Here is a 25,854-nt window from a genome sequence, read left to right on the forward strand (position 1 = left end):
GGTTGTTAGGAGAAGGGACTAAGAAGCTACACTTGCGAGTTATTTTTTATGTAAATTGTGGCTCATCCAAAGCAAGGCCTGCTCCATTATAATTAATGTCCAACTTTTTACCCACCAAATACAATAGATCACGAAACGTCGTGATCTATTTTATTTTTCTACCTATGTGTCTATACCGAAAGAACCAAAGAGGATACATTCAAAGATGAATGCAAATATAATTCTATAACTTTGTGTTGAGGAAAACTTTTATCCAAGTCCATATGCTTTAAATTAACTGTTGAACTTTCAGCAGATTAACAGCAATGTCTTTAGTCGCTTCACCAACTCACTCCATCCATCTTCATATTTTAGCGATTCCTCTCTGGCCTCCATCATCGTTATACAATTAATAGCGGTCAATTAAACAAGAGCTGCTCCAGAGGAAAAAAAAACCAGACAAGATATTTCATCTGAACAACTTCGAGCTGAACCTTTTTGGAATACGATTTTCAAATACTTTATTTTATAAGTGTCCTAATTCTGTGGAGATTCTGCACATTATTAGGCAGCTGGCCTCGGTTCAATGCTGGCAAAGTGCTAGGCGGTGGAACATTGGAATTCTCACTAATTTCTTGCAGATGTTTGTGAGAGCAAAGGGCTATTTTATCTAAGACTCATTGTATAATGTGAATGCTTCGGACAATGGTGCATATCAGGGTCGTGGCTAATTCACCCCACTTCTTGTCTTGGGGTTAAAGTGGGCCAGGGCTCAATGTGTGCGAGGCCTAAATATTCCAGTATTAATCTCTCCACCAGGATTCCTGAATTATTGTCTTGGTATATCCCTGCCTGTGGACCTTATTATTGACTCAGACCCAAGCTTACTGGTCCACGAGTGGTGATACTGTTTTAACAGTGTCAGGTTTGTGAGTGGCTTTTCTGAGCTGGGGCTGGAAACGGCACCCAAAGGATAAGCTCTACACATACACCCAGGTGGGCACTATGGCCCTGCTGGATGGTGTGTCCATCAGTTGGTCTCATTTCATGGTCACAAGGTATCCCCGATGGTGTCTTGAATTTTGCCATTGGGAATGCTGTTCTGAATTCAAAGGCCCATTGTGGATTTTGAGCATTCAAGAGATTTCATGATCGTAAAAAAAAGTAGGGAGTGGCAGATATAAGAATCACCCCCTGATCGAAACATGGACGTAGACAACGAAAATAGAGCAAATCTCGAAAGTATGCAAAGAAGCATTGATAAGTGCATGTCTTAGATTACACTAATACACATGGATCGGAGAACATCGGCAAGTTAGAGACATATTGACTGTGAAAAAAGAAGGAGACATGGGCAGGACGCATTGTTTGTGGAAGAGACTGACGAGAGTATACATGGATGCCTCTACTTATGAACATTCGACTTACACACTTTCAAAGATACGAACAAACATGTCCATACGTCCAGTTGCCTGTTCGGACTGAGTATTAAGTTAAACTGACACGTAATAGATGGCGGTGGTGGCATCTACAGTTTCAGAACATGAAGAACCAGTGGCATCTACAGAAGATTATTTTTTGAGCCTGGTCTCTGGTGTGGACCATTTAGTTTCAAAGACAATGCATATATTATCAGAGTATGTTTTCTTTGCACTCTGACCACAAGTATTGTGGTTAATGCAGACATGATTCCTTGTAAAAGGTTTCAGTTTGGCGTTTTAACATCTTAACACCTGTTTTGTTGCCAGAAAAAAGGGGAAAACCTATTCTCATATTTTGGTACTGGCAAAGGAGGTCCCATGATGATTATGCAAACTTTAAAGCCATTCCCCGAGTTTAGTGTACATGCCGTACAACATGTTTGGAATCGACAGGGGTAAAGTTGGACTTGTGAATGCATTGACTTCCGACAGACATCTTGAACCTGAATCGTTTGTAAGTAGAGTGCCTGTACTAGCCAGGAGGAACATGCCCGAGAGGCTATTCACTTTTGAGAGGGACCAATTAAATCAGGTTCAGCACAGGAGCTACAGGAGATGGATTGCTGCATAGAGACCATGAAGGGATGTTGTAGACTGTGGAGACATTCATCCATATATGCCATGGCTGATGATAAAATACAATGACATCATGAAGTTATGAAGTGTGGTGCAATGGTCAATTAAAACTCTAAACTACAAACATAATGGCACAGTTAACACAATGGGGAATATTATTTTCCATGTGCTCAACAGTTAACTCTTGACTTAAAAGCTTTCGTGACTGGAGGAATTCATATTCTTTGGGTTTTTCGGTAAAGCCACGTAGATAGAAAAAATAACAAAAATAAAAATCACGACGTTTCGATCGCAACACAAGCAATTGTCAATTATATTTTGCCTGTAGATATCCACTGTGTGCATATGTATAGATTCATATATCGCGTATACAAGTTATTTACATATGTGCATTTATATTTTTTGCAATTGTTCAAACCATCAGTTGAATTTTATCCATGTCATTACGACAATGATGACTGTGTGCAATTTGCATTTTAATGCACTAAACGGTTTTAGTAATCCTTATTCTATTATGATATAGGTTTTATTGCAGTTGCTGAATGCACAGGAAACAGGGGCGTGTTTTTCAAGCTTTAGACAATGTTATGTTTTATATATTTACGTGCTTGCTTTTTAACCACATACTGAAATAAGAGCCATTAGGCAATGTGCTCACCAATGCATAACTTACAAAAATAACATAATAACTGGCATATTTTCTTTACATGGGCGAGACACGCCGCTATGAAGGATGATGGCTGATGGTCAAAAATAATAATGGAGTGGCAGCCAAGGAATGGAAAATGTCCAACGAAATGAAGCAATGAAATCAGTTTGTGAGCAGGTGTTAGGTGAATTATAACATCGCACGATTGTCAGAAGTGGCAGCGGTTTGGGTGAGGACTTTTAATCTAGCAGTGGCATTGCCCATGGCTGATTATGATGACCTTTATACATGCAACAATATGAATACTACTTTAACCAAAACTGGAAGCTAAAATAAGATCAAATAAATGAAGACTAGATTAAGGTTGTAAAATGTTACAATTAAATGACATTGACATCTAAGTGTAAGGCACGAAATAATACAGTGTGTGTGTGTGTGATCATACTCGTGGGAACAACTAGATAACTATCAGGGTCCATACTGAGTGCACAAACAGGCCAGTGAAGGCTAATGATTGAGTAATATACGGGACATAGTATAACATATGGCTTCCCATTTTCTCATCCAAATGTGTGTGTGGGGGGGGGTGCTACTGCTGTCTAAACTAAACTGTTTTTTATTTAACCAGGTAAGGCCCACTGAGCTATGTAACTCTTTTTCAAAAGCGACCTGGTTACAAATGATAGCTCAACAAAGTGGCTTATCACTTGGACATGTATAGCAGCCAAATACTCTTGAGGCATGTTGATTCTAAATGTGGAGGGAAAAAGCTGAGGACCTGGACAAAAATCCAAGCGACCACAGGGAGAACATGCAAAACCCCAAATATACAGGCATTAGGGTGGGGATCGAACCCATGCCCTCCTTATTCCAGGCGAGATAGTTAACATCTTGCAACCACACTATGCCTTCGATGCCTCCACGCCCATGTGTCCAATATACGCCCAACAACAGTTCACACCTGTAAAAATGAGCAACCAAGCAATGCACGATTTATGTCAATATTACATTAGGGGTTTGTATATTTAAACAAATTTCTGAAAACACGGTCTATCACGGCGGTTCTGAATATTTCACTTTTGCAATCTTCAACAATTCTCCCCATTTCCTTCCATTACCAAATCCTGCTTATCAGACAACACGTGGTAAAGTAACCGGTATTTTCTGATTATTTTCTGAAAGCACGATCAAGAACGTAAATATTTACCATAGGAAACATGTATCCAATGCTGTTCACACAAAATGGAGAATGCCGTGGGGTTGCTTACTAAATTCTGTTGCGAGGCATTTTTAACACCATTCCAAGAAATATTAATGCATTAATTTGTGCAGGGATTTTTCAAGAGATTTGCATGGATTTGCACAGATTATATGGTGGCATGATGGAAACGGAATACAGGAATGCGCACAAATCATTGCCCTCCCCCAAACCTGTATTTTGAACATTGGCAGCAATATAAAATCAAGTTGAAAAAGTAATTTAATACAATCAGCACTGTATTTATAACTATCTGTTTGTGTTATTAAATGTGAACGAATTGCATAACATACATATATCACTGAGTATGTGCACACTGCTAACATGTATGTGGAATGCCCCTATACCCCCTGTGTTAAAAGCTGTTGTTGGACCCAGTGGTAAAGGGGTATAGGGACTTCCCATTTACGCTGTATACATGCAGTGAATCAATTAGCATTCTTGTCCAATTATAAAGTGTCAAAAAATTAATGCAAGTACTTTGCTCTGTCTCGACTACAACCAAAAAAGTTAGTCACAAGACAAGTGCGCACGGGAATTAGATTTACAAAAGAAAAAGCAAAAGCACAAATGCTTTCGCTGAATCCCATTAAAGCCAGATACAAAATGCCCTTTTTGGTATAAAACTCTCTCACAAAGCTCATTGTTTGCAATGCACAGAGCAACTCGTACCAGCTTGAGGATTACAGTGACTGTGCACTGCATTAAAATGTAAATCTCAGATAACCCGACTATGTATCATGTGGACACAGCCCTCATACGAGTTTCTGGGAGCTATAGGACTTATCCATCAGAGTGAAACAATAAAAGCCTCTGCTAATAAAGGCAATATTGCCAAGGAATTAAACATGCAATCATGATAAAAAAATGTATGGATAAGAATACGTTTATTTTGAGAAAATGTTTATAACCTGTGTTGATGCTTAGGCTAGAATATAAATTCAGAGAACACAACACACGTGTGAGATTGCAAATGTCAATACACAACAGGAGCAGAAAAGCAGCAAAATTGCACGGATGATTGGTAGATCAAAAACGGTGGTCTTAATACGGTGATCCGGAGTGACAACACACAATATAAAGATAGAAAAATACAAGCTATGAGAGACATTTTATGCAGCTCCCCCTACTTTAAAAAAATCACACACCCCAGGAGAAGAAAACCCACAGATTTCTGACCAGCAGGAGGTTCCAGATGTCACATTTGAAGAAGTAACCACTGTGCCCTTTGCAGTATGATGAGAGAGAAAGACCCGCTGGATAAAACTGAACGCCTGTTGATATCAAAGGAGTGAGATTATCTGTTGAAGGAAAATTAGCAGTCTTTATTTACTAAATGTTTACGTAGCAAAATATCTCAACCGTGCAATCCAGTGATGCCCTGATTTGCATTTTATTGAAAAAGGGGGGGGGGGGGGAACTGTCATTACCCTACGAATATATATCAATTGTTTACAAAAAAATCACTGAGACACATAAAGAGGAATGATTGGACTAGAGAAGAAACACTAATTAGGGACATCGTATTTACTGATCCATAATGACTGTTAAGGGAAGTCGGTGGGGCTTGGGCAAGACATTTCTAGAAGGTATGATGGTCAAGACTGACCACAGAATGGCAGGAAGAGGAGAAAAAACAATCAGCCACTCGAGATGAATTCACATGGCGCATGACTTGACATCTTGATATGCCATCACACATGATGTCATCAGGAGAGGAAAGTTAATTAATTAACTTATTGTTGCAGGTGGCAACCCTTACAACATAATGTACGAGTGCATCGTTTAAGTTTTACAATGTTGCCACTGAAAAAGCGTGGGTGAAGTATTAGTCAATGACATGCCATGGCCATTGATCAGCTGAATGACGATCATCATGCACCAAGCCAAAGTCTGAATTCCATACAGGTCTACAATGCTCAGGTTTGTTAAGCAGTGCTGTTGATATTATTGAAAAACAAGTGTGCCCTACCCACATTTTAACACTCTGATGTCATCAACCAATCTTGATTGTCATACAGACCAGTGATCAGTTTACATGTATTCATTTTCAACTGTCAGCACTGAGGCTTTGATTTTTTTTTATTTGGAGGCTATTTGGTCTCGGAGACATGCATCCCGAGTGTCAACCGAGCAATGAAACAAATTCTAGCAGGCACATCAATAAATTCCCTATCCTTGCAGGTGTCGTCACCTATGCATTTGCTTGATACAAATATCCCATAACAACCTTCTGTGACAGCCTAAGCAAGTATGTGCTAGGATTATCTTAAAGTCACTATGCTATTATGCTCTATTAAAAAAGTAAACAATATAACTTATCTTACATATGGTAAGAGTATCTGGGATTCCAGATAATAGGGATGTAGTGGTCCAACTAATATCTGTGTTTTGTCTCATTATCGAAGGATAGACCTTTCTACATTGGCTACAATGTTGTGTAAGTGAACAGAACTGTGGATGAGCACGACATTCATCCCATTATCCATGAAGCCGTGAACCGTATGGGATGATATTAATCATATAATCTGTGATAATCCACGGATAATAAAGATAATGGGGTCTGAGCAGTGATGCAGGAGTAATCGCATTGCACTATGATCCTGCCAACATAAGTTCAATTTCCGGCCACCGCTAATATCAGTGGCACCATGATATATGAACCAGTTCTGCCCTGAACACATTTTTTTTTATAAAAAAAAAGATGACGACATCGTGCATTTTCACAACTGGATTGCAGTTACTGCCACCGCCATCGCTGCCAGCAATGATTAATGGAAGTTATGGGTGGTCCATTGTTGCTGTTGTCAATCACTGCCACCAAGACGGTTTAGCGGCAGTGGAAGCACAATGCATAAGTAAACTGAGCAAAGGTTTAGGGGCCCAAATAGCTCCGGCGGCTTCAGACTAGAAAACAAAACAAATATTATATGGATGTATGAAATATCAGCTCGAGTTTATACTGTGATAAACACGGAGGCCCAACTCGCATGAAAAGCAAATACATCGATCACATCTATATATTGCCTGCAGGTCTTTTGTCTCACCTCGCCAAATGTCCGTCTCTTTCCTGCATCTTTCATTTCACTACATTCCTACCTCTCACCTGTCCTGTATCTCTTCCCTCATCTCAATACACGACTATCTTTTGTTCGCCAGTCTCGTCGCCCTACATTTGTAGTATGTATATATTTTCGTGTCATACCAACAGTTTATGAATGGAAAGGGCATGTAACCATACATGCTGTTGTTGCTGCTCAGGCCCCAAATGGGCCAAAACCACCGCTATTTATCAGGACAGGCATGGAAGCAACACCCAAAGAGGCGAGCGACCTCGCACGAGATGAACAATGTGTCCCCGCAGGGCATGCTGTACCAGAAGATCTCAGCAGATGGGCCACAATATCTCGCATGCAATTGCAACAGATGTGGTGGGAGGTACTGATGACAAGACTATGACTTAAGAAAATGGATAATTACTAAGGTTATGATGAAGCTAATAAGTGACGATGTGTGAACACGTCAAAGATGCCATCCTCTATATCTGTCATCACAAGGTAAAGTACCCTCCATTACATTACACGAGTCACCTACACTACACAGCTACTCATGATTGTTGTGGATTCTAGGATTTTTCCCACAGATAGCTTACAATCTGAAAATGTGCTTATCCACGATGGGCCCCACTACACCATCGCAGATAAGCAATGCCACCGCACTAATGACTGAATAGCTATGTACTATATAGAAGACATCCTCTTGTCATCCACAATCCTATTAATCCACAATCCTATTCATCCACAATCCTATTCCCCATATCTCCGATTATTCTCGGAAGCAGTAGGGTCCGTAAAAACTCAATGTCCAACTGTCTGCCATTATACTCGAGTTTTCCCAGACTCCATTGTGAAATGGCTTTCAATTACATGCACAGTCATCACGGTTACGAGTCGAGCAGAAAATTCCTCATTTTCTGCAATTATCTTTTTTTTTATCTCCCCACAGATAAGTGGAGAACATTTGCAGATACTGGAATCCATGATATAGAGTCCTCTATATTATCACAGATAAAGACTTCCCCTGTAATAACATTTACATGTTGGTTATGATTACAGGCAGCAAATGATGCATCATTTACTTTTACAACACTTGCCGATTTCCCCGAGCACAATTAATATGATTCAAGAGCTCACGACTCCATGCAGAGGAAGTGAATGGGTATGAAGATATAACTTGCCGAGACATCTGAACCAGCCCTGCACTGCAGCAGATGGTAGCTCACAGCATGTCTGGTGACGAGTCTGACATCTCCCATTCCACTGGGCCAAACCCCGGAGCAACGGGCCAGTTGTTGGATAATTGTTTTAAGCTGCAGATGTCAAAGTGCAACCTTTCACACAAAAGGCCAACTCTTTCACCTCAAGAACTGGTAATTTGCTTCCCCTTTAAATGGTGCGCAGTAATATATGGATTACAGACTTCGGTTCACTACTATATATATGCAGACGGGTGGTACCGTATAAACAACACCATAAAAGAACAGCTTTATTATTTTCGAGTGCTCAAGCCAATAGCATCTATTATGGAAGCAGCATTTGTTTAAAAAGCCTGACTGCTGATGAGAAACCTAAAAATTCTGAAGTCTAGAGTTTGCTAGCTTAAATGAATGCTGCTTGTTCGATACTTTGTCTTCAGGCACGACATCGATGGCACGATTGGGGGGGGGGGGGTGGAAATGTCCAATGTCCTGCTCACACCACTGCTAGAAGAAGGACCTCCGTCTGGAGGGAACTCTAGAGGAGCCCGTATAATTAATATTTGGCCTACTCTTCCATGTGGGCCAGACATCTTGGAAAATGTGGGAGAGCACCCACGCTTTATCTCACCACAAGCGGCTTGTCCATCGACTGTGCTGTTCCCATGTACACAGAACTGCTGGGTGGACAGATATGGCTCGGGGGGGGGGGGGGTACATCTACTGTATTAGTAATGTACTCTAAACACGCTGCAAAAAAAACACCGTTCTGTTTTAAAAGGCAATCTGAAATACCTGCAAAAGGGTCCTGATTCCTAAATCATAACCATTTCAATTACTGCATTGTACATGTAAATAATTTTTGAAAATACATAAATTGAAGTTGTATTTCATTAATTTATATGTTGATCCTCGCATTTTCCCCTTTAAGCATTATATATTTTTTTTATTCTAAAATGCAATAATTCATTATAAAAGCATTCCCCTCGAACCAGCCAGAAGGACATACATTATGCAATGGTTGTTGGCCGTCCAGGGGATTATTAAACAGCAGCGGGGTGGGAGGCACATGTCGGGAGAGGGGCACTTCGTCCATACGAGAGGTAAGGACATCGGAAATAGAGGTGAGGTAATGGTCAATTTCGACCCGAATAGAGTACTTTCATACATGCCAACGAATTTCGCAAGCAAGCGTTCAATTAACAATCAGCAGCTGTCCCACCATGCGAGCCCATCACTCGGATGCGCCACAATACGGCTGCTTCTTGGAGGTTCGGGGCTGCTTATCCACTTGATGTGGACCGCAGTACAGATGCGAGACCAATTTGGGGAGCAAAAGCTCAAAACCGTTTGCAGATCTACAATAGAAGCCCCCCCCTCCATGACTACCCTTGGATGGAAAAGGCGTACAAACCCACGCTACGTACCAGTACGATAGCACTGTAACAGAAAGCCTGCTTTAGCCACGATTTAAATATTGCTGATCACACACATTGCTCTGACCCTTTGTGTGCGATTTAATGCTCAAAGCTGTTGGGCTGCTTAAATGTATGGGCTTAACAATCAAAGGCCCCCTTTTGGTTATCAACCATCTGACTGATTTGCACCCAAATCGCAACCCCCCCCCACCCACCACCACAACAACTTGCGTTAATGCAATATTCCCGGTGTTCCTCCACCACGTCTGTCCGTGTCGACTGTTTCTTATTCTGTATTCTGGTGGCGATGGAGGAGAGCTTTGTGTTAATAGGACATTAATAGGAAGCACGTGCGCATGCCTTCAGCCATCGCTGGCAATATGGTATTGCGCAAGGGGTTATGTAGAGGTGTTGGTGGGGGAAGAGCTGGAAATGAGTGACATTGGATATATTGTCAGTTTGGGCAGCATCTCAATTCATACATCGCATAATTAAATTGTGGTACGCTCAATATTGCACACAATCTGCATCACGAACGGCATTCCTCTTCAATGCATATCATTAGATAGCGGTAAGCGGCACATGGCTGAGCTAACATCATACTTGGCAATTAAGCTTTATTCTTTTTGTGTGAATGTGTAATCACTTAGCGTAAAATGATTACGTATGCTTTTTGAAGATTACAGTATTTACTTAGTGTCTATTAATCCTGCATTAGATGCATATTTAAATATATCTATGGATTTAGTGTCCATATTTTGAAAAATAATAAAGAGTGGCATAGCAGGGTACCTGTACATTGGTTGTTTTCTTTATGGCATCAAAAAGGTCACAATTTTTTTCCCTTTGCCAAACAGATTAATGTGACGTACTGTGAAGCTAGTGTAACATGGCTCAAAAATTCATAATCAACGTTTTTGGGTTAGATCGCGTTATTTATAAATGTGTCGTAACCGTCTACCACCCGACACGGCCAATCAGCAAAAAAGTGTCACGTTGACAAAATACAAATAGTTCACTGCTTTAGCCCCCCGGTGTGTTGAAGCGTGAAACCACAACATTTATAATTTTTGAGGGTTACGACACATTTATAAATAACGCGATCTAACCCAAAAACGTTGATTATGAATAATATTGGCCGCGAAAGCCTACGTGTTAAAATGGCTAAAAAAATGCATCTGCAAGCAACGGCGATAATTGCAGGAGGCAATGCATACCAAACACATGCTCAGATGTACCTGCTTAATTGACCAAGCAGGCAACGTTATTAAGTTAGCCATTATATAATTGGCTACAACCTCAGGTCTAAAATTGCCAGTTATGATTTACCCGACAGTTCTCCAAGTGTCCACCGACACAAAAAACTATGGGGTAATTTGAAGAAAGTTCGATATGAGCAAACACGCGTACACACGCTCCGTGCACATCTGCCGCATATACACAGTTAATTAAAACAGAGGCATGCAGAGAATATGTTTCCCCCCATAATGGGTGGAAAAAAACCCCACTTAACTGTGACACGAGCAAACGATTTGCCACCAAACGACATATTCTTAAATAAGGCATCTACACAAAAATAACGTTGCCTGGATTCTAAGAAGCATCACTCACAAATTACGGAGACTCTCGTTATTTTGATTAGGGCCTTTTAGACAAAACAGGCAGCTAATACGGAGTGAAGACACAAATGTCACGTGATAATTAACAACGATGCCAACCAGTAGCCTGTACAAGAGAATCATCTGGTGAATATTGGGGACTCGGATGAGAGAATGAGTTAACTGCAAAACATGTCATCATCTGTTGCCTATATCGCGCCGGTAAATGTGTGGACTGAAAAATTAAGCGGTGGCGGTAGATACAGCAATCAGTTCCGTGAGTTGGCTGCACGTGTACCGCACTGTGTACTATGTTGGTGTTTATAACCACAAGTTGCACGAAGGCATTCACATTGCATTTTATCGTCAGTCGTTAATCATACATATTATTTCCAAAATCAATTGCGCATCATTATTCTATACGTGGGCATACCACGCACAGTATGTGTATATGCAATGAAACAATGATAAATAACTGCTATAATAATAATAAGGCATGCTGTACACGAAAAGCACAAAAACAATTGCTTAATAACAGCAATGACTCGTATCATCTCCAAATAGACAGATGATGTGTTTTGTTGTAAAAAAAAATCAGCAACATGAAACATTTTTCATAAAAAATACTTTCCGATGTACTAAACTGCATTTAATTAAACGTGGGGGGAAACAATGCAGCATAAGCCTTTTGTCACATGTTCACAATATCAACAGTGGCTGCATTTCAAATGCCACTAAATTGTTACATACGAGGCTGATGCACGTATTGGGTGTTTCATGCATATCAACTCGTTTCACCTCGTGGATTTAAGCTCAATTACACGAAATGATGTGTTATGGGCTGCTGTAAAGTACGATGCATCAATCAAAGTGACAATGCAGCACAGACTTTCCACTACGTGGCACCTGATGCTTCCCATGGGCCCCACAGACTTCACAGTTGACATCCGTAAAAAAAGAAAGTGTAATGATTTTTCTAAGTATTTCGAAAATGGAAAAAAAGACGAATAAGTCCGAATGATTAGGAAAAAAAGCGAAGAGCGGTGCTAATACAGCATTAATAATAAAACCTTTAATCCATGCACACTCAGTAAAAACCATTAATCTGTGCACGCTCTGTCATCCAAGCTCCAATAAGACACGCTTAAACATATACATTTTTTATTTGACAAACGCCTCCGACACAAGTGCCGACTGCTAGTAGGTAATTAGAGTCGGGGTTATTTAAAGTCACGGACAACACAAAGGCACACACGCCTGCCTTCCATCCGTGTCTCAAGGCCGACTGAGAGCTCTGCTCAATGCAAGGTTTCGGAGGAAACTGGACAATTCTCCCTCTGCGGTCCAACTCACCATCCATCTTTCTTCTTGAGGCTCAACAAAAGCCAGGGAGTTTCCACTTTAATTTAACATAAATGAAAATAAACGGCTCTTGCTCTTGATTTTTAATCATTTTCCAAAAAATACGTTGAGGAGGAGGGGGGGGAAGTAACACAAATGCTAGGATTTGCACTCCATGGACCGTTGAATAGAAATTACAATGCAGTTGGTATCCTGGCACATCTGAGGCCAGGCCTCTTGGGATATTTGCCTTATAAATAAATCATTAAATGTAAAGTACAATCCATGGGGCAAGCCACACAATAGCCATGCAAGCCATATTCATCCATCACACCTTAGCGCGCATTACGAGTTCTTCATCTCACCCAAAATGTCACGTGAAATGTCTGGAGCATTCACTCATAATACGGATGGGGGTTCGTGACCAAAACGAAATACACATTTGTGCAGTTGGTCAACATTTGATACTCCCAGACACGTGACAGTGGTTGGAAGGTCTATAACCTGAGCGACCTCTCCTTCGAAAGTCCTCATCTTTGACACCGACAACACGTAATGCAGTTACACAATCGGAAAGCTACAGTACTCGCACAGATGCTAAAGATAGCTTTGCACTTTCCAAAGAAGTGGCTGCCGTGTGGCAAAATTCAAAGCCAAATAAACCGCAAATGGTTAACATTCCTTCGAACAATGCTGACTATCTTGCGGCTCCACAAAAAAAGGTGATCAAACAAATAAATCCCGAAGACAGCCCTGGTGATTATTAAACCGAGAGGGGGCACACAACAGGGCACAGTTTAATTTCGGAGGGCACTGATAATTGCCACAAAGAACCAAGCCAGCTCGTGTGACTAATTGACTGGGCATGGTTAAGGGACAAAGCCATTAAACAATGGGGTGCCTTCTCGTGCTGCCCACACACACAAGACGCCCGGAATCTCAATTGAAAGCCTACACCGCAACCTGTAAACAAATATAAACCCTAACACGAGTTTATGATAGGCACTAAAACACAGTACCAGGTGCACTGTATTTATAACGCAACTGCATCAACTTCTCCAAAATGCGCACATCGGTGTTATGATTTTCACGGTGCTCTTTAGACCCTTGTTGTGCTGGGCGTACGCAGCACAAAATGAGCACAGATGGCTAAAGCTGTCCGCGTTATGGCACACCATGAACCTAACATGCCTAGCGAGCAGGTCTATGCAGCAAGGAAACAAATGATCTTAACCCAGGAAGTAGACGATGTTCATTCATGATTAAAATGTGTAATCTTCATGTATTTATTACCATACCGTAATTAGAACATTATAAAACCACACAGTTGGTGTCTTGGCAGCAGGACCATTTTACCCACTTGAGCAATAAATTTTTTTTTATAGAACTGGGGGAAGAGTGCAAAATTAGAGGCTCTGCCTGTGGGAGACGATTGGTTGATATTAGAATTGGATGTAAAGGCTACTGATGACACCACGAGCAAGACATTTCAAAGGGCTAAGTTCACACCAAATAATAGCCAACATGGCCTCAGCTTTAAAACAGTAATTCATGATTTTGTAACAGAAGGTATAAATTCGCATGGCCACCAGTTCTACAGAAATCCCTACTGCAAGCAACCCGTTTCTAACATTGTATTATTGAATTGTCACTGCGTGATGTAATTGTACGAGCTGAATGCACATAATTGGTTGGGACCCTTGCAGGCTATGCACTTACTGGTGGACAACCCCACAACTTAAACAGAAAAATATATAATTGTAACTATGACAATAGCTATGAATGCAAATTAATGGAGATTGCTGATAACCATTCAATCATAATTTTTTAAGACGACTGCCGTGTCTGTTCAGTAAGTGAAACTTCATTGCGATCATGCGATGGCAGATGAAAAGCGGAGGATGGCATATGAGAGACCATATTGGCGATTAAGACAATTAAAAGGGCTTGGGCAAGGACACAATGATAGTCGATGCACGAGACTGGTGACAGAATGGCAGCCGTAGAAAAAAAAATCGCAAATCGCTTTATCGTGCAGCAGATGGAGCGACAAGACAGGTCCATGTGCAGCAGTGAGATGGGATGTGCAGCAGTGAGATGGGATGTGCAGCAGTGAGATGGGATGGGCAGCAGTGAGATGGGATGGGCAGCAGTGAGATGGGATGGGCAGCAGTGAGATGGGATGGGCAGCAGTGAGATGGGATGGGCAGCAGTGAGATGGGATGGGCAGCAGTGAGATGGGATGGGCAGCAGTGAGATGGGATGTGCAGCAGTGAGATGGGATGGGCAGCAGTGAGATGGGATGGGCAGCAGTGAGATGGGATGTGCAGCAGTGAGATGGGATGGGCAGCAGTGAGATGGGATGGGCAGCAGTGAGATGGGATGGGCAGCAGTGAGATGGGATGGGCAGCAGTGAGATGGGATGGGCAGCAGTGAGATGGGATGTGCAGCAGTGAGATGGGATGGGCAGCAGTGAGATGGGATGGGCAGCAGTGAGATGGGATGGGCAGCAGTGAGATGGGAAGGGCAGCAGTGAGATGGGAAGGGCAGCAGTGAGATGGGATGGGCAGCAGTGAGATGGGATGGGCAGCAGTGAGATGGGAAGGGCAGCAGTGAGATGGGAAGGGCAGCAGTGAGATGGGAAGGGCAGCAGTGAGATGGGATGGGCAGCAGTGAGATGGGATGGGCAGCAGTGAGATGGGATGGGCAGCAGTGAGATGGGATGTGCAGCAGTGAGATGGGAAGGGCAGCAGTGAGATGGGAAGGGCAGCAGTGAGATGGGAAGGGCAGCAGTGAGATGGGATGGGCAGCAGTGAGATGGGATGTGCAGCAGTGAGATGGGATGGGCAGCAGAGCTGGGCCATGGGGAGAGAGGGGGGTGGTGGTCACGGCGTGGAGAGGCCTTCAACCAACAGTGGATAGACATTGGCTGATGATGGGCGGTAGATGCTGGAAAATTATCACCAAAATTTATAACGTTTACGTAATTTTTTGTATGCATTTCCTATATATCAGCAATGGGTTGACAATGTAACATGAAAAACTAAAATTTTACTTTAAAACGTCACTTTTACATCAATGTGGTGTGACTTTTACATCAATGTGATGTAGAATTCCAAATAAGGAAAAAACAAGAGGGAAATTTCCAGTCGGCTGAAACAAAAACAATTACATCCAGACTACCCACACACACACATACAAGCATGCACACAGCTCAACGCTAAAATCTGGACCGCTTTTCCCCTCCCACCATCCCCAAAGCACACACTCTAAACCGCACACACACACTGCCCAGTTGTGGCTGCCGAGGGGGGAAAGAGCATTAGAAGAGAGAGAAGGGGGAGGGATGGTGAGCAAGGGAGGTTGGAGTTGGGGGTGTGATGGAGGCAATGGGAAGAGCGGTGGAAGGGGGGGGCAACAGCTCTGCTCAAAACGTCCCTACAACACACGCTTCTAATTTGCTCAGGAATCCAGCGTTGTGGCCAGACCGCATCAGAAGAAAGCTACAGAAGTTTGCGACTTCCATTTCACATCGCGCCGATTCTGCTGCAACTACAGTGTACACTATAGTTTTCTTGTTTTCCGACGGTGGACAATGGGGGTTTAATTCGAGTCTTAATATACTTTATGACGCGAGCCCATCATGAATCACCGCTGGGGGCAAGGTGGCACATGCCTGCAAATCGTCGCGATGTTCAGGCGGTGGTGCACCGCACATCTCAAGCAAGTGGGCGAATCTCGCAACGTGTAGGCATGTTAAGTGGCCACCAGATGGCTGTAGAGCAAGTAGGTTTTCTGACCTATTTGTTCTAGATTTTTTTGGGATGTCATTGTATTGCCCCCCCCCCCCCCTTATTGCGTGCGAGTTCTCTGGGCAGTTTTCATCCAGATTGAACGAAGCCATTAAACTAGCTTAACATCAATTACCTCCACGAACACGGGCACATGAGTGTGGCAACTCGGCAAAAATAATTCCGAAGTAAATAGATCCTTCAAATATATTGTACATATTACATTCCCGTTCGTGTTTAAAACCCTACGTTGGCAAATTGAACAAAAAAGAAGCCATTCGATCCGAATATACTTTTCCTTTTGACCATTTTCTGGTCCAAGCAAAAAAAAGGGGGCAGGCTTCGGTTTTGGTGGTGGGAAGGAATAATGGAGGACTTTGCTTTGCAGTGGCGGTACGAACGTACGGTGGTGCAGGAAAGGAATGAGACGGGCGGGGGTGGGGCACAGAGCCGCATGTGGATACGGCAGGACTTCAAACAACAGCCAGATGACAGCTTCACCAGCCCCTTTCCACCATTAGACCAGGAGGAGGCTGGGGGGGCATGTGGTGCTGCCATCTGTACAAGCGAGAAGCGGTCTGACCCGTGCATCTGATAAGCCCCCCCCCCCCTATATATATCGGGGTAAACCAAAGCGTGGTTTTTCGAAGCTTAAGTCTCACAGCAGCAACACAAAAAAATGTTATTAAATAAATCAACGCGAAAAGGGGAACTGGGGGGGAGAATCTTGACATCAACGCCACATATCCGTCTACTTAACAAGTCACAAAAAAGGAACCCCATTCTAAGCCCCTGAATAGGTGGAGACAATGTGATGTAATGCTGCCAATTTACGTTGCCGCTTTTGTGGTGTCTCAAACATTACGCTTTCATGAACAAAAATAGTTAATTCTTTGTTTATTTTCACTGCTTTTTTGTGTAAACCAAGTCCACCCCCAAACTAAATTCAATACATCACTAAATAGAACCACGTGCAATACAAGATCCAACGCCTATTGATACATTTCATACAAATGTATTTCAACTGCAATTTCAAATCATCCGTTGTTCTCTCGTGCAAAACACATCGGAGTGGGGCTCAACGTGTCCCCATGAACAGACAAGGCACACGAGACAAAACGAAAAGGCAACACAAAAAAAGCTCCCCACACACCTACAAAGACAAATCCACCGTTACCTTCAGCCCTGTTGACCGCCGCAGCAGCTCTGCTTGCGAAATGCAGAAATCCCCAGCAAGACAGCGGGAGCAGCAGCAGCAGGGTGGCGGCTGTCGAAGAGCTGGCCATGACCAGGCAAACAACGGGGGAGATCGCTTCGCAACGACCAAGGCACGCACCCACACGAGCCTGCAGCCTGCAGACCGCCCGTGCCACGGGGATCCGCGAATAAAGGAGCCTCCCTCCTTGGTGCAACTACGGCGTGGCAAGAGCTACGGTTCAGAAAGAGGGCTTCCTTTTCACCCGCTGGCCAAAGGGCTTTTTTTGTGCTCAGCACACCCCTATGGCATGCGTGATGCAGCCGGAGGCAAAGCCACGCTGCGAGATGCACTCTTTGCGCCTCTCGCTGCCGATGACTGCTGCATGCAGGGCACTCGCAGCTCACACAATGCACAGAGAGGGCTGTCCTACACACACACACTCCCCTCCGCCCAGACCCCACCGTCAGCCCTACTACTCCTCCTCCCATGCATCCCCAGTCCCTCCCATATATCCCTCCCCACACACACTAGCGTGCCTGCCTCTCTCCCTCTGCCTCCCCGCCCGCCTGCTTCCATTCCTCCGTGCAATTGGTTGGTGCTTTCGAGAGAGGGTGGGTTTACACACATCCATCACTCTCTCGCATTTTACCACCACCACCACTCCCCCCCACCCACCACCAGCACCAAAGTGACATTCACATGCATTAACAGAGCAGTGTGGACTGAACCACTGAAGCACTTACAAATATAGGGGGTAGTGGGCATGTTAAGACGAGGCACTGTTGCTTATCTGCAAGAATGTCTTTTTCAGAGAGGACAATGGCAGGTCTAAAGGTAATTAATGCATTTTGCAAGCTGTGGGCTCATTGAGCAAATACGCCATTGTTCAGAAGCTTGGACTTTTATTTTGGTACCACAGCAGCAGCAGACCTACCCATAGTGCTCCCCAAGATGGGAGCGTTGTAAATGATTTGAGTTCACGAAGTCACAATCATCTCTCGCATCTTTCCTTTTGCTGAAAGACTTTCCGTTGAAATGTGTCAGATGTTAACCCAGTCGGCTTTTAGCATAGCCCCGTGAACTATGTGTTTTTCCACACCCACTGTTTGTGGTTCAGCTGCCTATGTTTCTGTAATTTCAAGCAATGGTCCTTTTTTAAACCCTCAAGACAAACCGCACGAGCCAAGCACGGGTGCACACTCAGTGCATTGCAAGCGCACACACATCTATCCCGTGAAGTGGAGTTAACAAGACATGTGAGGGGGAAAACAGACTCCGCAATTTTACTTGCATGATAGTTATGGCTCAAATTTTTTTTTTGGCTTAGAAAGCCACAATTAAATTACTTCCAGACCAGTATTGCAAATGATGTTTTATCAGTACAGTACAATGACGCTTTCATCAATCACCACTGCAATGAAAATACTGTAATTACACAAATTAAATCGTGATAACAAATGGTTTAATCATGAACGCAAAACAATGTATCCGTTTGTTTTCCGAATTAGCAGATGCCCTCTAACACAATTTGCTGATGACGAAATAAAATCCCACAGCTGATGTTGCGGTTGGATTACGATATGACATGTTTTTTTTTCAAGCAAGAAACAATGAAGACAATGATGCATATGAACGGATTCTGTAATCCTTTCCAACACATTTTTCCTGAGAAATATTTAGTCAAAGATAAGGTCAAAAAATCAGATGACACCAAACAGTGCGTGATGTGTGACATCACGAGCCGATGTCACACGCGATGTCGTGCAGAGATGAGCGATTGCATGGCGTGTGACGTCATTGTCTTGGCCGAAAAGGCTTGCAAAACTGTCAGTTTTTTAAAATCATCAATTGTTTTGTATAACTCATTAACCAATGTTCACAGTTCTAAGGGTTTCTAAAGGGTATTTCCCTTCCAGCGACACATCTTTACACTAAAGTTGTATTTATATTGGATCATCTTCATGAGAGTTATGAACCCCTCTTCTTGGTTCTTTCGGTAAAGTCACGTAGAAGGGAAGTAATAAAATAATAAAAATTATTATTTTATTACTTCCCTTCTACGTGACTTTACCGAAAGAACCAAGAAGATGAATCCCTGCAGTCACGAAAACTTTAAATCGAAATTATGAACCCCTGTTACAGACAGATTAACAGAAAGACTGACAGCGCTAATGCATGCATGCTTTCAACTACACCTCCAATTAGCACGGTTAGCTACGTACGGTGCGAAAGAAATCAAACGTACATACAACCTTGGTTGGAAAGCATAACATTTCAATCCAGCATCGCAAATGCAATTATACATTTTCTTCAAATAATATATAAAACTTAAATTGGCTGTAGACCACCGATGGTGAACATAAATCACACTGCTTGTCAAAAAAAATTTACTTTTAATATTTAAGGTGGGAAAAACACACTGAAACAAGGTTGAATGTCATTCAAACGAATGTAAAGCAAAAAAAGATCACTATTAAAGTATGTCACGTTTAAAGTTACATATATATATTTTTTCCCAGTGAACATTTAACACTTTAAAAGGTGTGAAGAACCCAAGTGAAATAAATCATCTTTGCCGATCTTAATTTCAATGGCCATTTCGAACAAATGTCTAGCATTGTGTTAAAAAATATTCAAGTATGTAAAGAATAAACATGTTAATACATTTTTGAAAATGCCAATAATTGCAATATTACTATCCAAAGAATGGAAATCATCTGTAAGGGCTTTGGACTAAGCAATCGTTTATCCCACCCGCCCCAAAGTGTAACCATAAAATATGCGGAACTGCATTTCCTTAAGGATTGTACTGTTTGGAGGTCACACCATCTCTAAATTTCAATTCTTGGTGATGGATTGCAGCAAGCTGCATATACCACTGTGCAGCACAATGAGCAAATGTAAAAATGCCCCAAAGTGTGACGGAGAGCTTCTCAATTTATTTGCAGGCAATGTAAGAAATGCATACTGCATGTACACACGCAAGCACGCGCGTTATAGTTTTACAAATGTCCTAGAAATCACCCCTTAATGCCCTGCTTTTCACGAGTGCAGTACTTTCTTGTTTATAAATGCTATGCTACTCATCACGACGTTAGTGTGCGATTTCTGTATCTTTAGCATTTCTTGTCATGCTCACTGGTTGCCAAATGTCGTTTTTCATTTCGTATGCTAAGCACAGGGCCAAAGGCACAAAGAACACTCCGTCGCCATCAACAACGAGCACGGCTGCATTAAAGTTTTAACAACAAAAAAGCGTTAAACACATTTCCTGAATCGAACAAGGTTATACCATCTTGGGAAAACAGATTATGGAGTGGGAATTCAAAGTTGAGAAGGGCAGTATAGAGTTTAAACACACAACATTTGTGGAAGAATCAAACGGTGAAGTGCACATACGGGCAGCACTGGTGGTCGCGATGGGAGATTGATGAAGAGGGTGGACCGAGCACCAACAAGCGAGTGACTGTCGTGAATCACCGAGGGCCTTAATTGCCCACATTTATTGCCAACAATACGCTCACACGAACGATGCGATGTTCGGTCTATTGTTGCGTCGTTGTTGTCATGCAATTAATGAAACAAAGAATGCGATAAACTAAAGTACTGTGACTGCCGTATGGGTTACCGGTTAATGCAGTGTGGTAAGCATATTTCACCACTGTGCCCCATGTATACATAGTCCACGGGTCTAGATATCGGCTTTCCTCTTCGTTCAAGTCACAACCCAGAAGCACAAATTTGAAAGAAAACAATTTGCAATTTAATTTTTGACTAAGGGGCCGTCCATAAATGACGTCACGCACCTAGGGGGGGGGTCAGACATTTGTGACGAGGGGGGTGGTGAGAAATGTGACGTCACATCAAAATGCGCAACTTTAAATAAATATAGAATTGTTATAACAACACTAATTGTTATAACAACACTCCTACAACATCAGTGCAGCACCACATTAAATACGCACTACAATGACAATAGTTTAAAGCAATTCGAAGCATGTTTTATTTTCAAAATGGAAATATGGTTTTGGGGGGGGGGCAGAGCTTTGTGACGTCATATTTGAGGAGGGGTCTGCCTTTTTGTGACGCCGTGTGACGAGCGGGGGGGGGGGTCAAAAATCGTCCAAAATCGCGTGACGTCATTTATGGACGGCCCCTAATTATAATAGTGATTCATACGATTCATTCCGTGAAATTACTAATTAATTATGTATCCTTAGAAGTGTGACATACAGTTGAATACAAGCACTTAACCTTCGATACTAAATCATGTTGTAAAAATAACTCAAAACGTGGCGAAAAACAACAGGACTATAATTTTTTTTTTATACATAAACAGTGATGTGTTGTTTTTTTTTCCCCCAACAGCCATGGTTATACTCTCTGGCCAAAACACAAAAGAAACTTTAGTATCAGGAACTGAAAGGGCACAGCTAATAGTTATGGATCAGACGAACAAAAAAATCGACTTCAAATCCCCCCCCCCCCACACACACTCTACCTTTGTGAGATCTATGTATGCCGCATTGGCTGCTTTATTTTTAAATTTGACATTGCCATTGCAATGGCTCGCATCCAACCCCAGGAGATTGCAGCTGTTAAAACAATCGGATCCCAGAGTTGCACAGTCACGTGATAGGATTCAGAGCCAGCTCTCAACAATAATGGACGCGAAAGAAAAGGCTAAAAGTGGAAGAAAATTCGAGACGATCAAAAAAACATGCCACCCTCAACTTTCTTCCACCAAAGCAGTGTGGCTCACACTTACCCCCTGCTGTTATTTTATGGTATAGCCGTCTTCTGCATATAACTTCGGTGCAGTACTACAATCTTTCGTTTCGCTTTGACACGTTTGCAAATATTACCATCGTCACCCTGTCAAGCCACTGCTGGATGAAGACCTCCCAAAACCGTCGACATCTGTCACGATTCTGCAGTGTAGTAATCCACCTGTACATGAGCTCCATCCCCTCTATATCTCCCCATGAAAGTGTTCCATAATAACATCCAATATTCTTGACTTTCAGCCACCATCTATAAGCGACGACGTCGCCAGCATAACTCCATGAATTATTATTTATTTTTAAAACATGTCTTTGGTCATTCTAAACAATGTACAGACTATTCCGCAGTAACATGGGGGCTAGGAGCAGCCGCTTACTGTTTTCATCATTTTATTAACCTGCAAAGTTCGCAAATCCCATATGTTCCTCTTTCTCTAAATGTAATTGCAGATAATATAAATTATGGCATAATAGCCAAAGTGCATGCTGGAAAAACTGCAGCTCAATAACCCCAGATAAACGATGTATTATGCCACGTAACTCCTCTTATCCACACAAAAAATCACTGATAACAGGAAGTACATTTCAGGGGTGTTGTGAAGCACAGCATGTGCGCACATGTGTGCAAATGTGTGCCCATAATATAGGGAACAACGGAGTCATGGATAATAGGAGATGTTGTGCCCCATACCGCTGCCGCTGATAATTCGGCTAATAGGGTCATGGATCAGAGGCGTATTTGCCATTTAAGTGTTTACAGCAGACAAGAATGGTGATACTTTGTTCAAGGTTGAAATCTGGATGGTTTCAGTGAAGATTCACTTTATTCGGACGGTTTTGAATCCTGTGTCTGTTATTTGATCCCTACGCCACAATAAAGGCTGCCTTGGCAGTATTTTCTAAGTACACAATTATATTGGCAGGTTTTTTTCCCCCCATTGTGCGAGCCTGAATGCTAACGGAGGCAAACACCGGGAATTAATTAACGTCCAGTCAGTTGTTTGCAGTTTATTTGAAGGTCATTCCTCGTCAAATTTAGCAGTTCACATTGAGAAGAGTCAATATACATTCAGATCCATCGTGTTTTCTTTTAACGTCTTGTTTATTGTTCAGGGATTTGTTGTGCAATTCTGGCAACGTGAGTATATGAAACTAAGTCCTTCCTCTTGATTGATTGCACCGACAAATGTGGTATCCATTACGGAGCCCATTGGTTGATGCATTTCACTTTAATTTTGTTGAGAAAATGTTCTGATTTAGTTGTTTCTTCCTTTGCTTCAATGACCATACGTGTGTAGAGGAGTACTGTGAGTAGCCAATGAGGGATGAGCGTGGGGAAATGCGAGTTGGTGGAGAGTTATGCGAGGCCAAGGATGACGTAACGTCACGGGTTCGGTAAGGGGACTTTCGGAAAGCACTTCCGGGAAAGTGGGCGGGGCCGAGCTGGGGGGAGGAGCTGCCGAGAGGTGACGGACACGTGGTCGTCGTGTGGAGCCAGGGTAAGGATCGGCTGGAAGAGGTCTCCCTCTCCTCGTTGCAGGGCGGTGTTGGCCGATCCCCTGCCCCGGGCAGGCGGGTGAGAGAGCCGAGGGGTAGCCGAAGTAGGGCCCGACGTATATAATTATCCCAGGTCCAAGTGAAGGACGGAGAATAGGGTGCACTGGTGTGAGTGTAGGATGCAGTGTGTGAGCGTCTGTTAATAAACGGCATCCAGCCCTTATAGTATTCCTCGTCTCCGCGTGATTGGACTGCACTACACATGTAGTATGTACATCATAGTGAACGTGGCATGGTTAATTTAAAGGGAAATTTGTTTTTCTTTCATTTGGTGAGAGAATGTTCAACGATCACCATTGCACCTATTTTCTTTTTTAAACAACACTGGTATGATCAGTAGGTGATGTGGTAGGGTAAAGTATAAATAACTCTCACCCCCTTCAAAGACGTCTGGCCAGCCTGAAATAATTGTAAATGCTGTGTTTACTCTCCAATACACCGGTGTGCTGTACAGGTAACGAATTGGCACTTTTTTTACGTGACAAACCTTACTAATCAGCTGTGTCGGGTGGTGGCGGGTTTAACGACACATATTTACATGATCTAACCCAACAACCTCTTATGGACATCCTGAAAGAGTTGATAAAATATCCCCTCCCTGCCAGCAGTGGCATGAGCAATAAATTGCAGGTCTGCACCTTTGTCTGTTCACCTTTAATTCAAAACTGTTGGCTTCAGATTCCGAATGAGAACATACTTCCTGTCCGCGTCCTTAAATACCTTAACCATCCTCTTTCCCGTTCCTAACCTCGCCCCTCTCCATATCACCCTTCCTTGCCATCCCTTCTCCCCAACACTCAAACCCCATCCCCCTTTTCCCCATCAGCCATTACTAATGTACCATTCATAATTCTTGTAAAGCGCTTTGATAAAAGCACTATATAAAATTCCAGATACGATAGTTCATTTAGGCACCACATCTCGACTTCGCTAAAATAGTCCTCTCATATTTCACGTGTTTTATTGTTTGGCTATGTTAAAAACAAAATACAATTCAAACAAATTAATTAAAACAAGACACGTATGAGGCATTTCCTTTATTTATATCTGTCATAATATAATGCTATGTTATTTTATGCCGCTATTATAATGCACTATTTACTATGGAACATGCAATATATTTTGTTAGAATGTGACATTGCCCCATAAGTCGAGATGCATAAAATGCATCTCGGCTTAATATCTAAGAAGCCGAGGTTAAATCAACAAATCAATAAAGAGCAATCAGTTGCAATTTTTTTTCCAAAAATGAATCTAAAATTATACGAAGTAATTTACTTTCCAGACATTGATAGACTGGAATTGCAAGCAAAACAAATACAGTAAAAAGGTAATGCGCTTTTGAGATACATTGTTGCGACAATCAGTATACATGTAGAATAAACATAAGATAAGTTCCCTACATGCGACAATTACAATATAGCATTTAATACATGTTTGGCAAACATTGGACATTTTTAAAATATATCTGATGCACATCATTATATAGGTACACTGCTTTGAAAAGTGTAATTGCATGCTTCTGTGATAAACATCAAGGAGTCACACACGCATACACATGGAACGAATACACAATACCATATACTGCACTTGACACATGAATATTGTATATGCGAATCTCGTGCAAATGAACACACTGTATTTGTGATTGCAGGATCTCATCTCTCCACCGTTTAACAAAATACAAAAATAAGGCGGTGTCCTATGTCACATTTGCTGGACATACCCAATTTCAGATATGCTCCACGGTTGATGTATGGTATTCAAAGCATGTAACAGCCCACTGGTATCACAATTGAAATCATCGGAATACTCCCATAATGCGTATGCACGCAAGCAACGCGTGCACACGCACGGGTGTGACCTAAAACATGAGCGCACTGCCGCCGTGCATACTCAAATAGGTGCGTACACAAATAGGTGCGTACACAAATAGGTGCGTGCACAAATAGGTGCGTACACAAATAGG

The 25,854-nt window shown here is 42.4% G+C and overlaps 1 protein-coding gene across 8 annotated transcripts in view; it reads right to left on the reverse strand.

Moving 5' to 3' along the window:
* Positions 1–25,854, reverse strand: part of LOC144934588 (prolow-density lipoprotein receptor-related protein 1-like) — a 308,957-nt gene that overhangs the window by 247,630 nt on the left and 35,473 nt on the right. Inside the window, exon 1 of one of the 8 annotated variants that reach the window (XM_078860555.1) lies at positions 17,524–17,998. The exons of the other annotated variants lie outside the window; for them this stretch is intronic. Within the exon in view, the coding sequence (XP_078716681.1) occupies positions 17,524–17,632 (109 nt within the window). The 5' untranslated portion in view covers positions 17,633–17,998. Of the gene's footprint in view, positions 1–17,523; positions 17,999–25,854 lie in introns of those variants that run through there. 8 annotated transcript variants of the gene reach the window in all.

This window comes from Lampetra fluviatilis, chromosome 10 (assembly GCF_964198595.1).
Source record: "Lampetra fluviatilis chromosome 10, kcLamFluv1.1, whole genome shotgun sequence".
Classification (NCBI taxonomy): Eukaryota; Metazoa; Chordata; class Hyperoartia; order Petromyzontiformes; family Petromyzontidae; genus Lampetra; species Lampetra fluviatilis.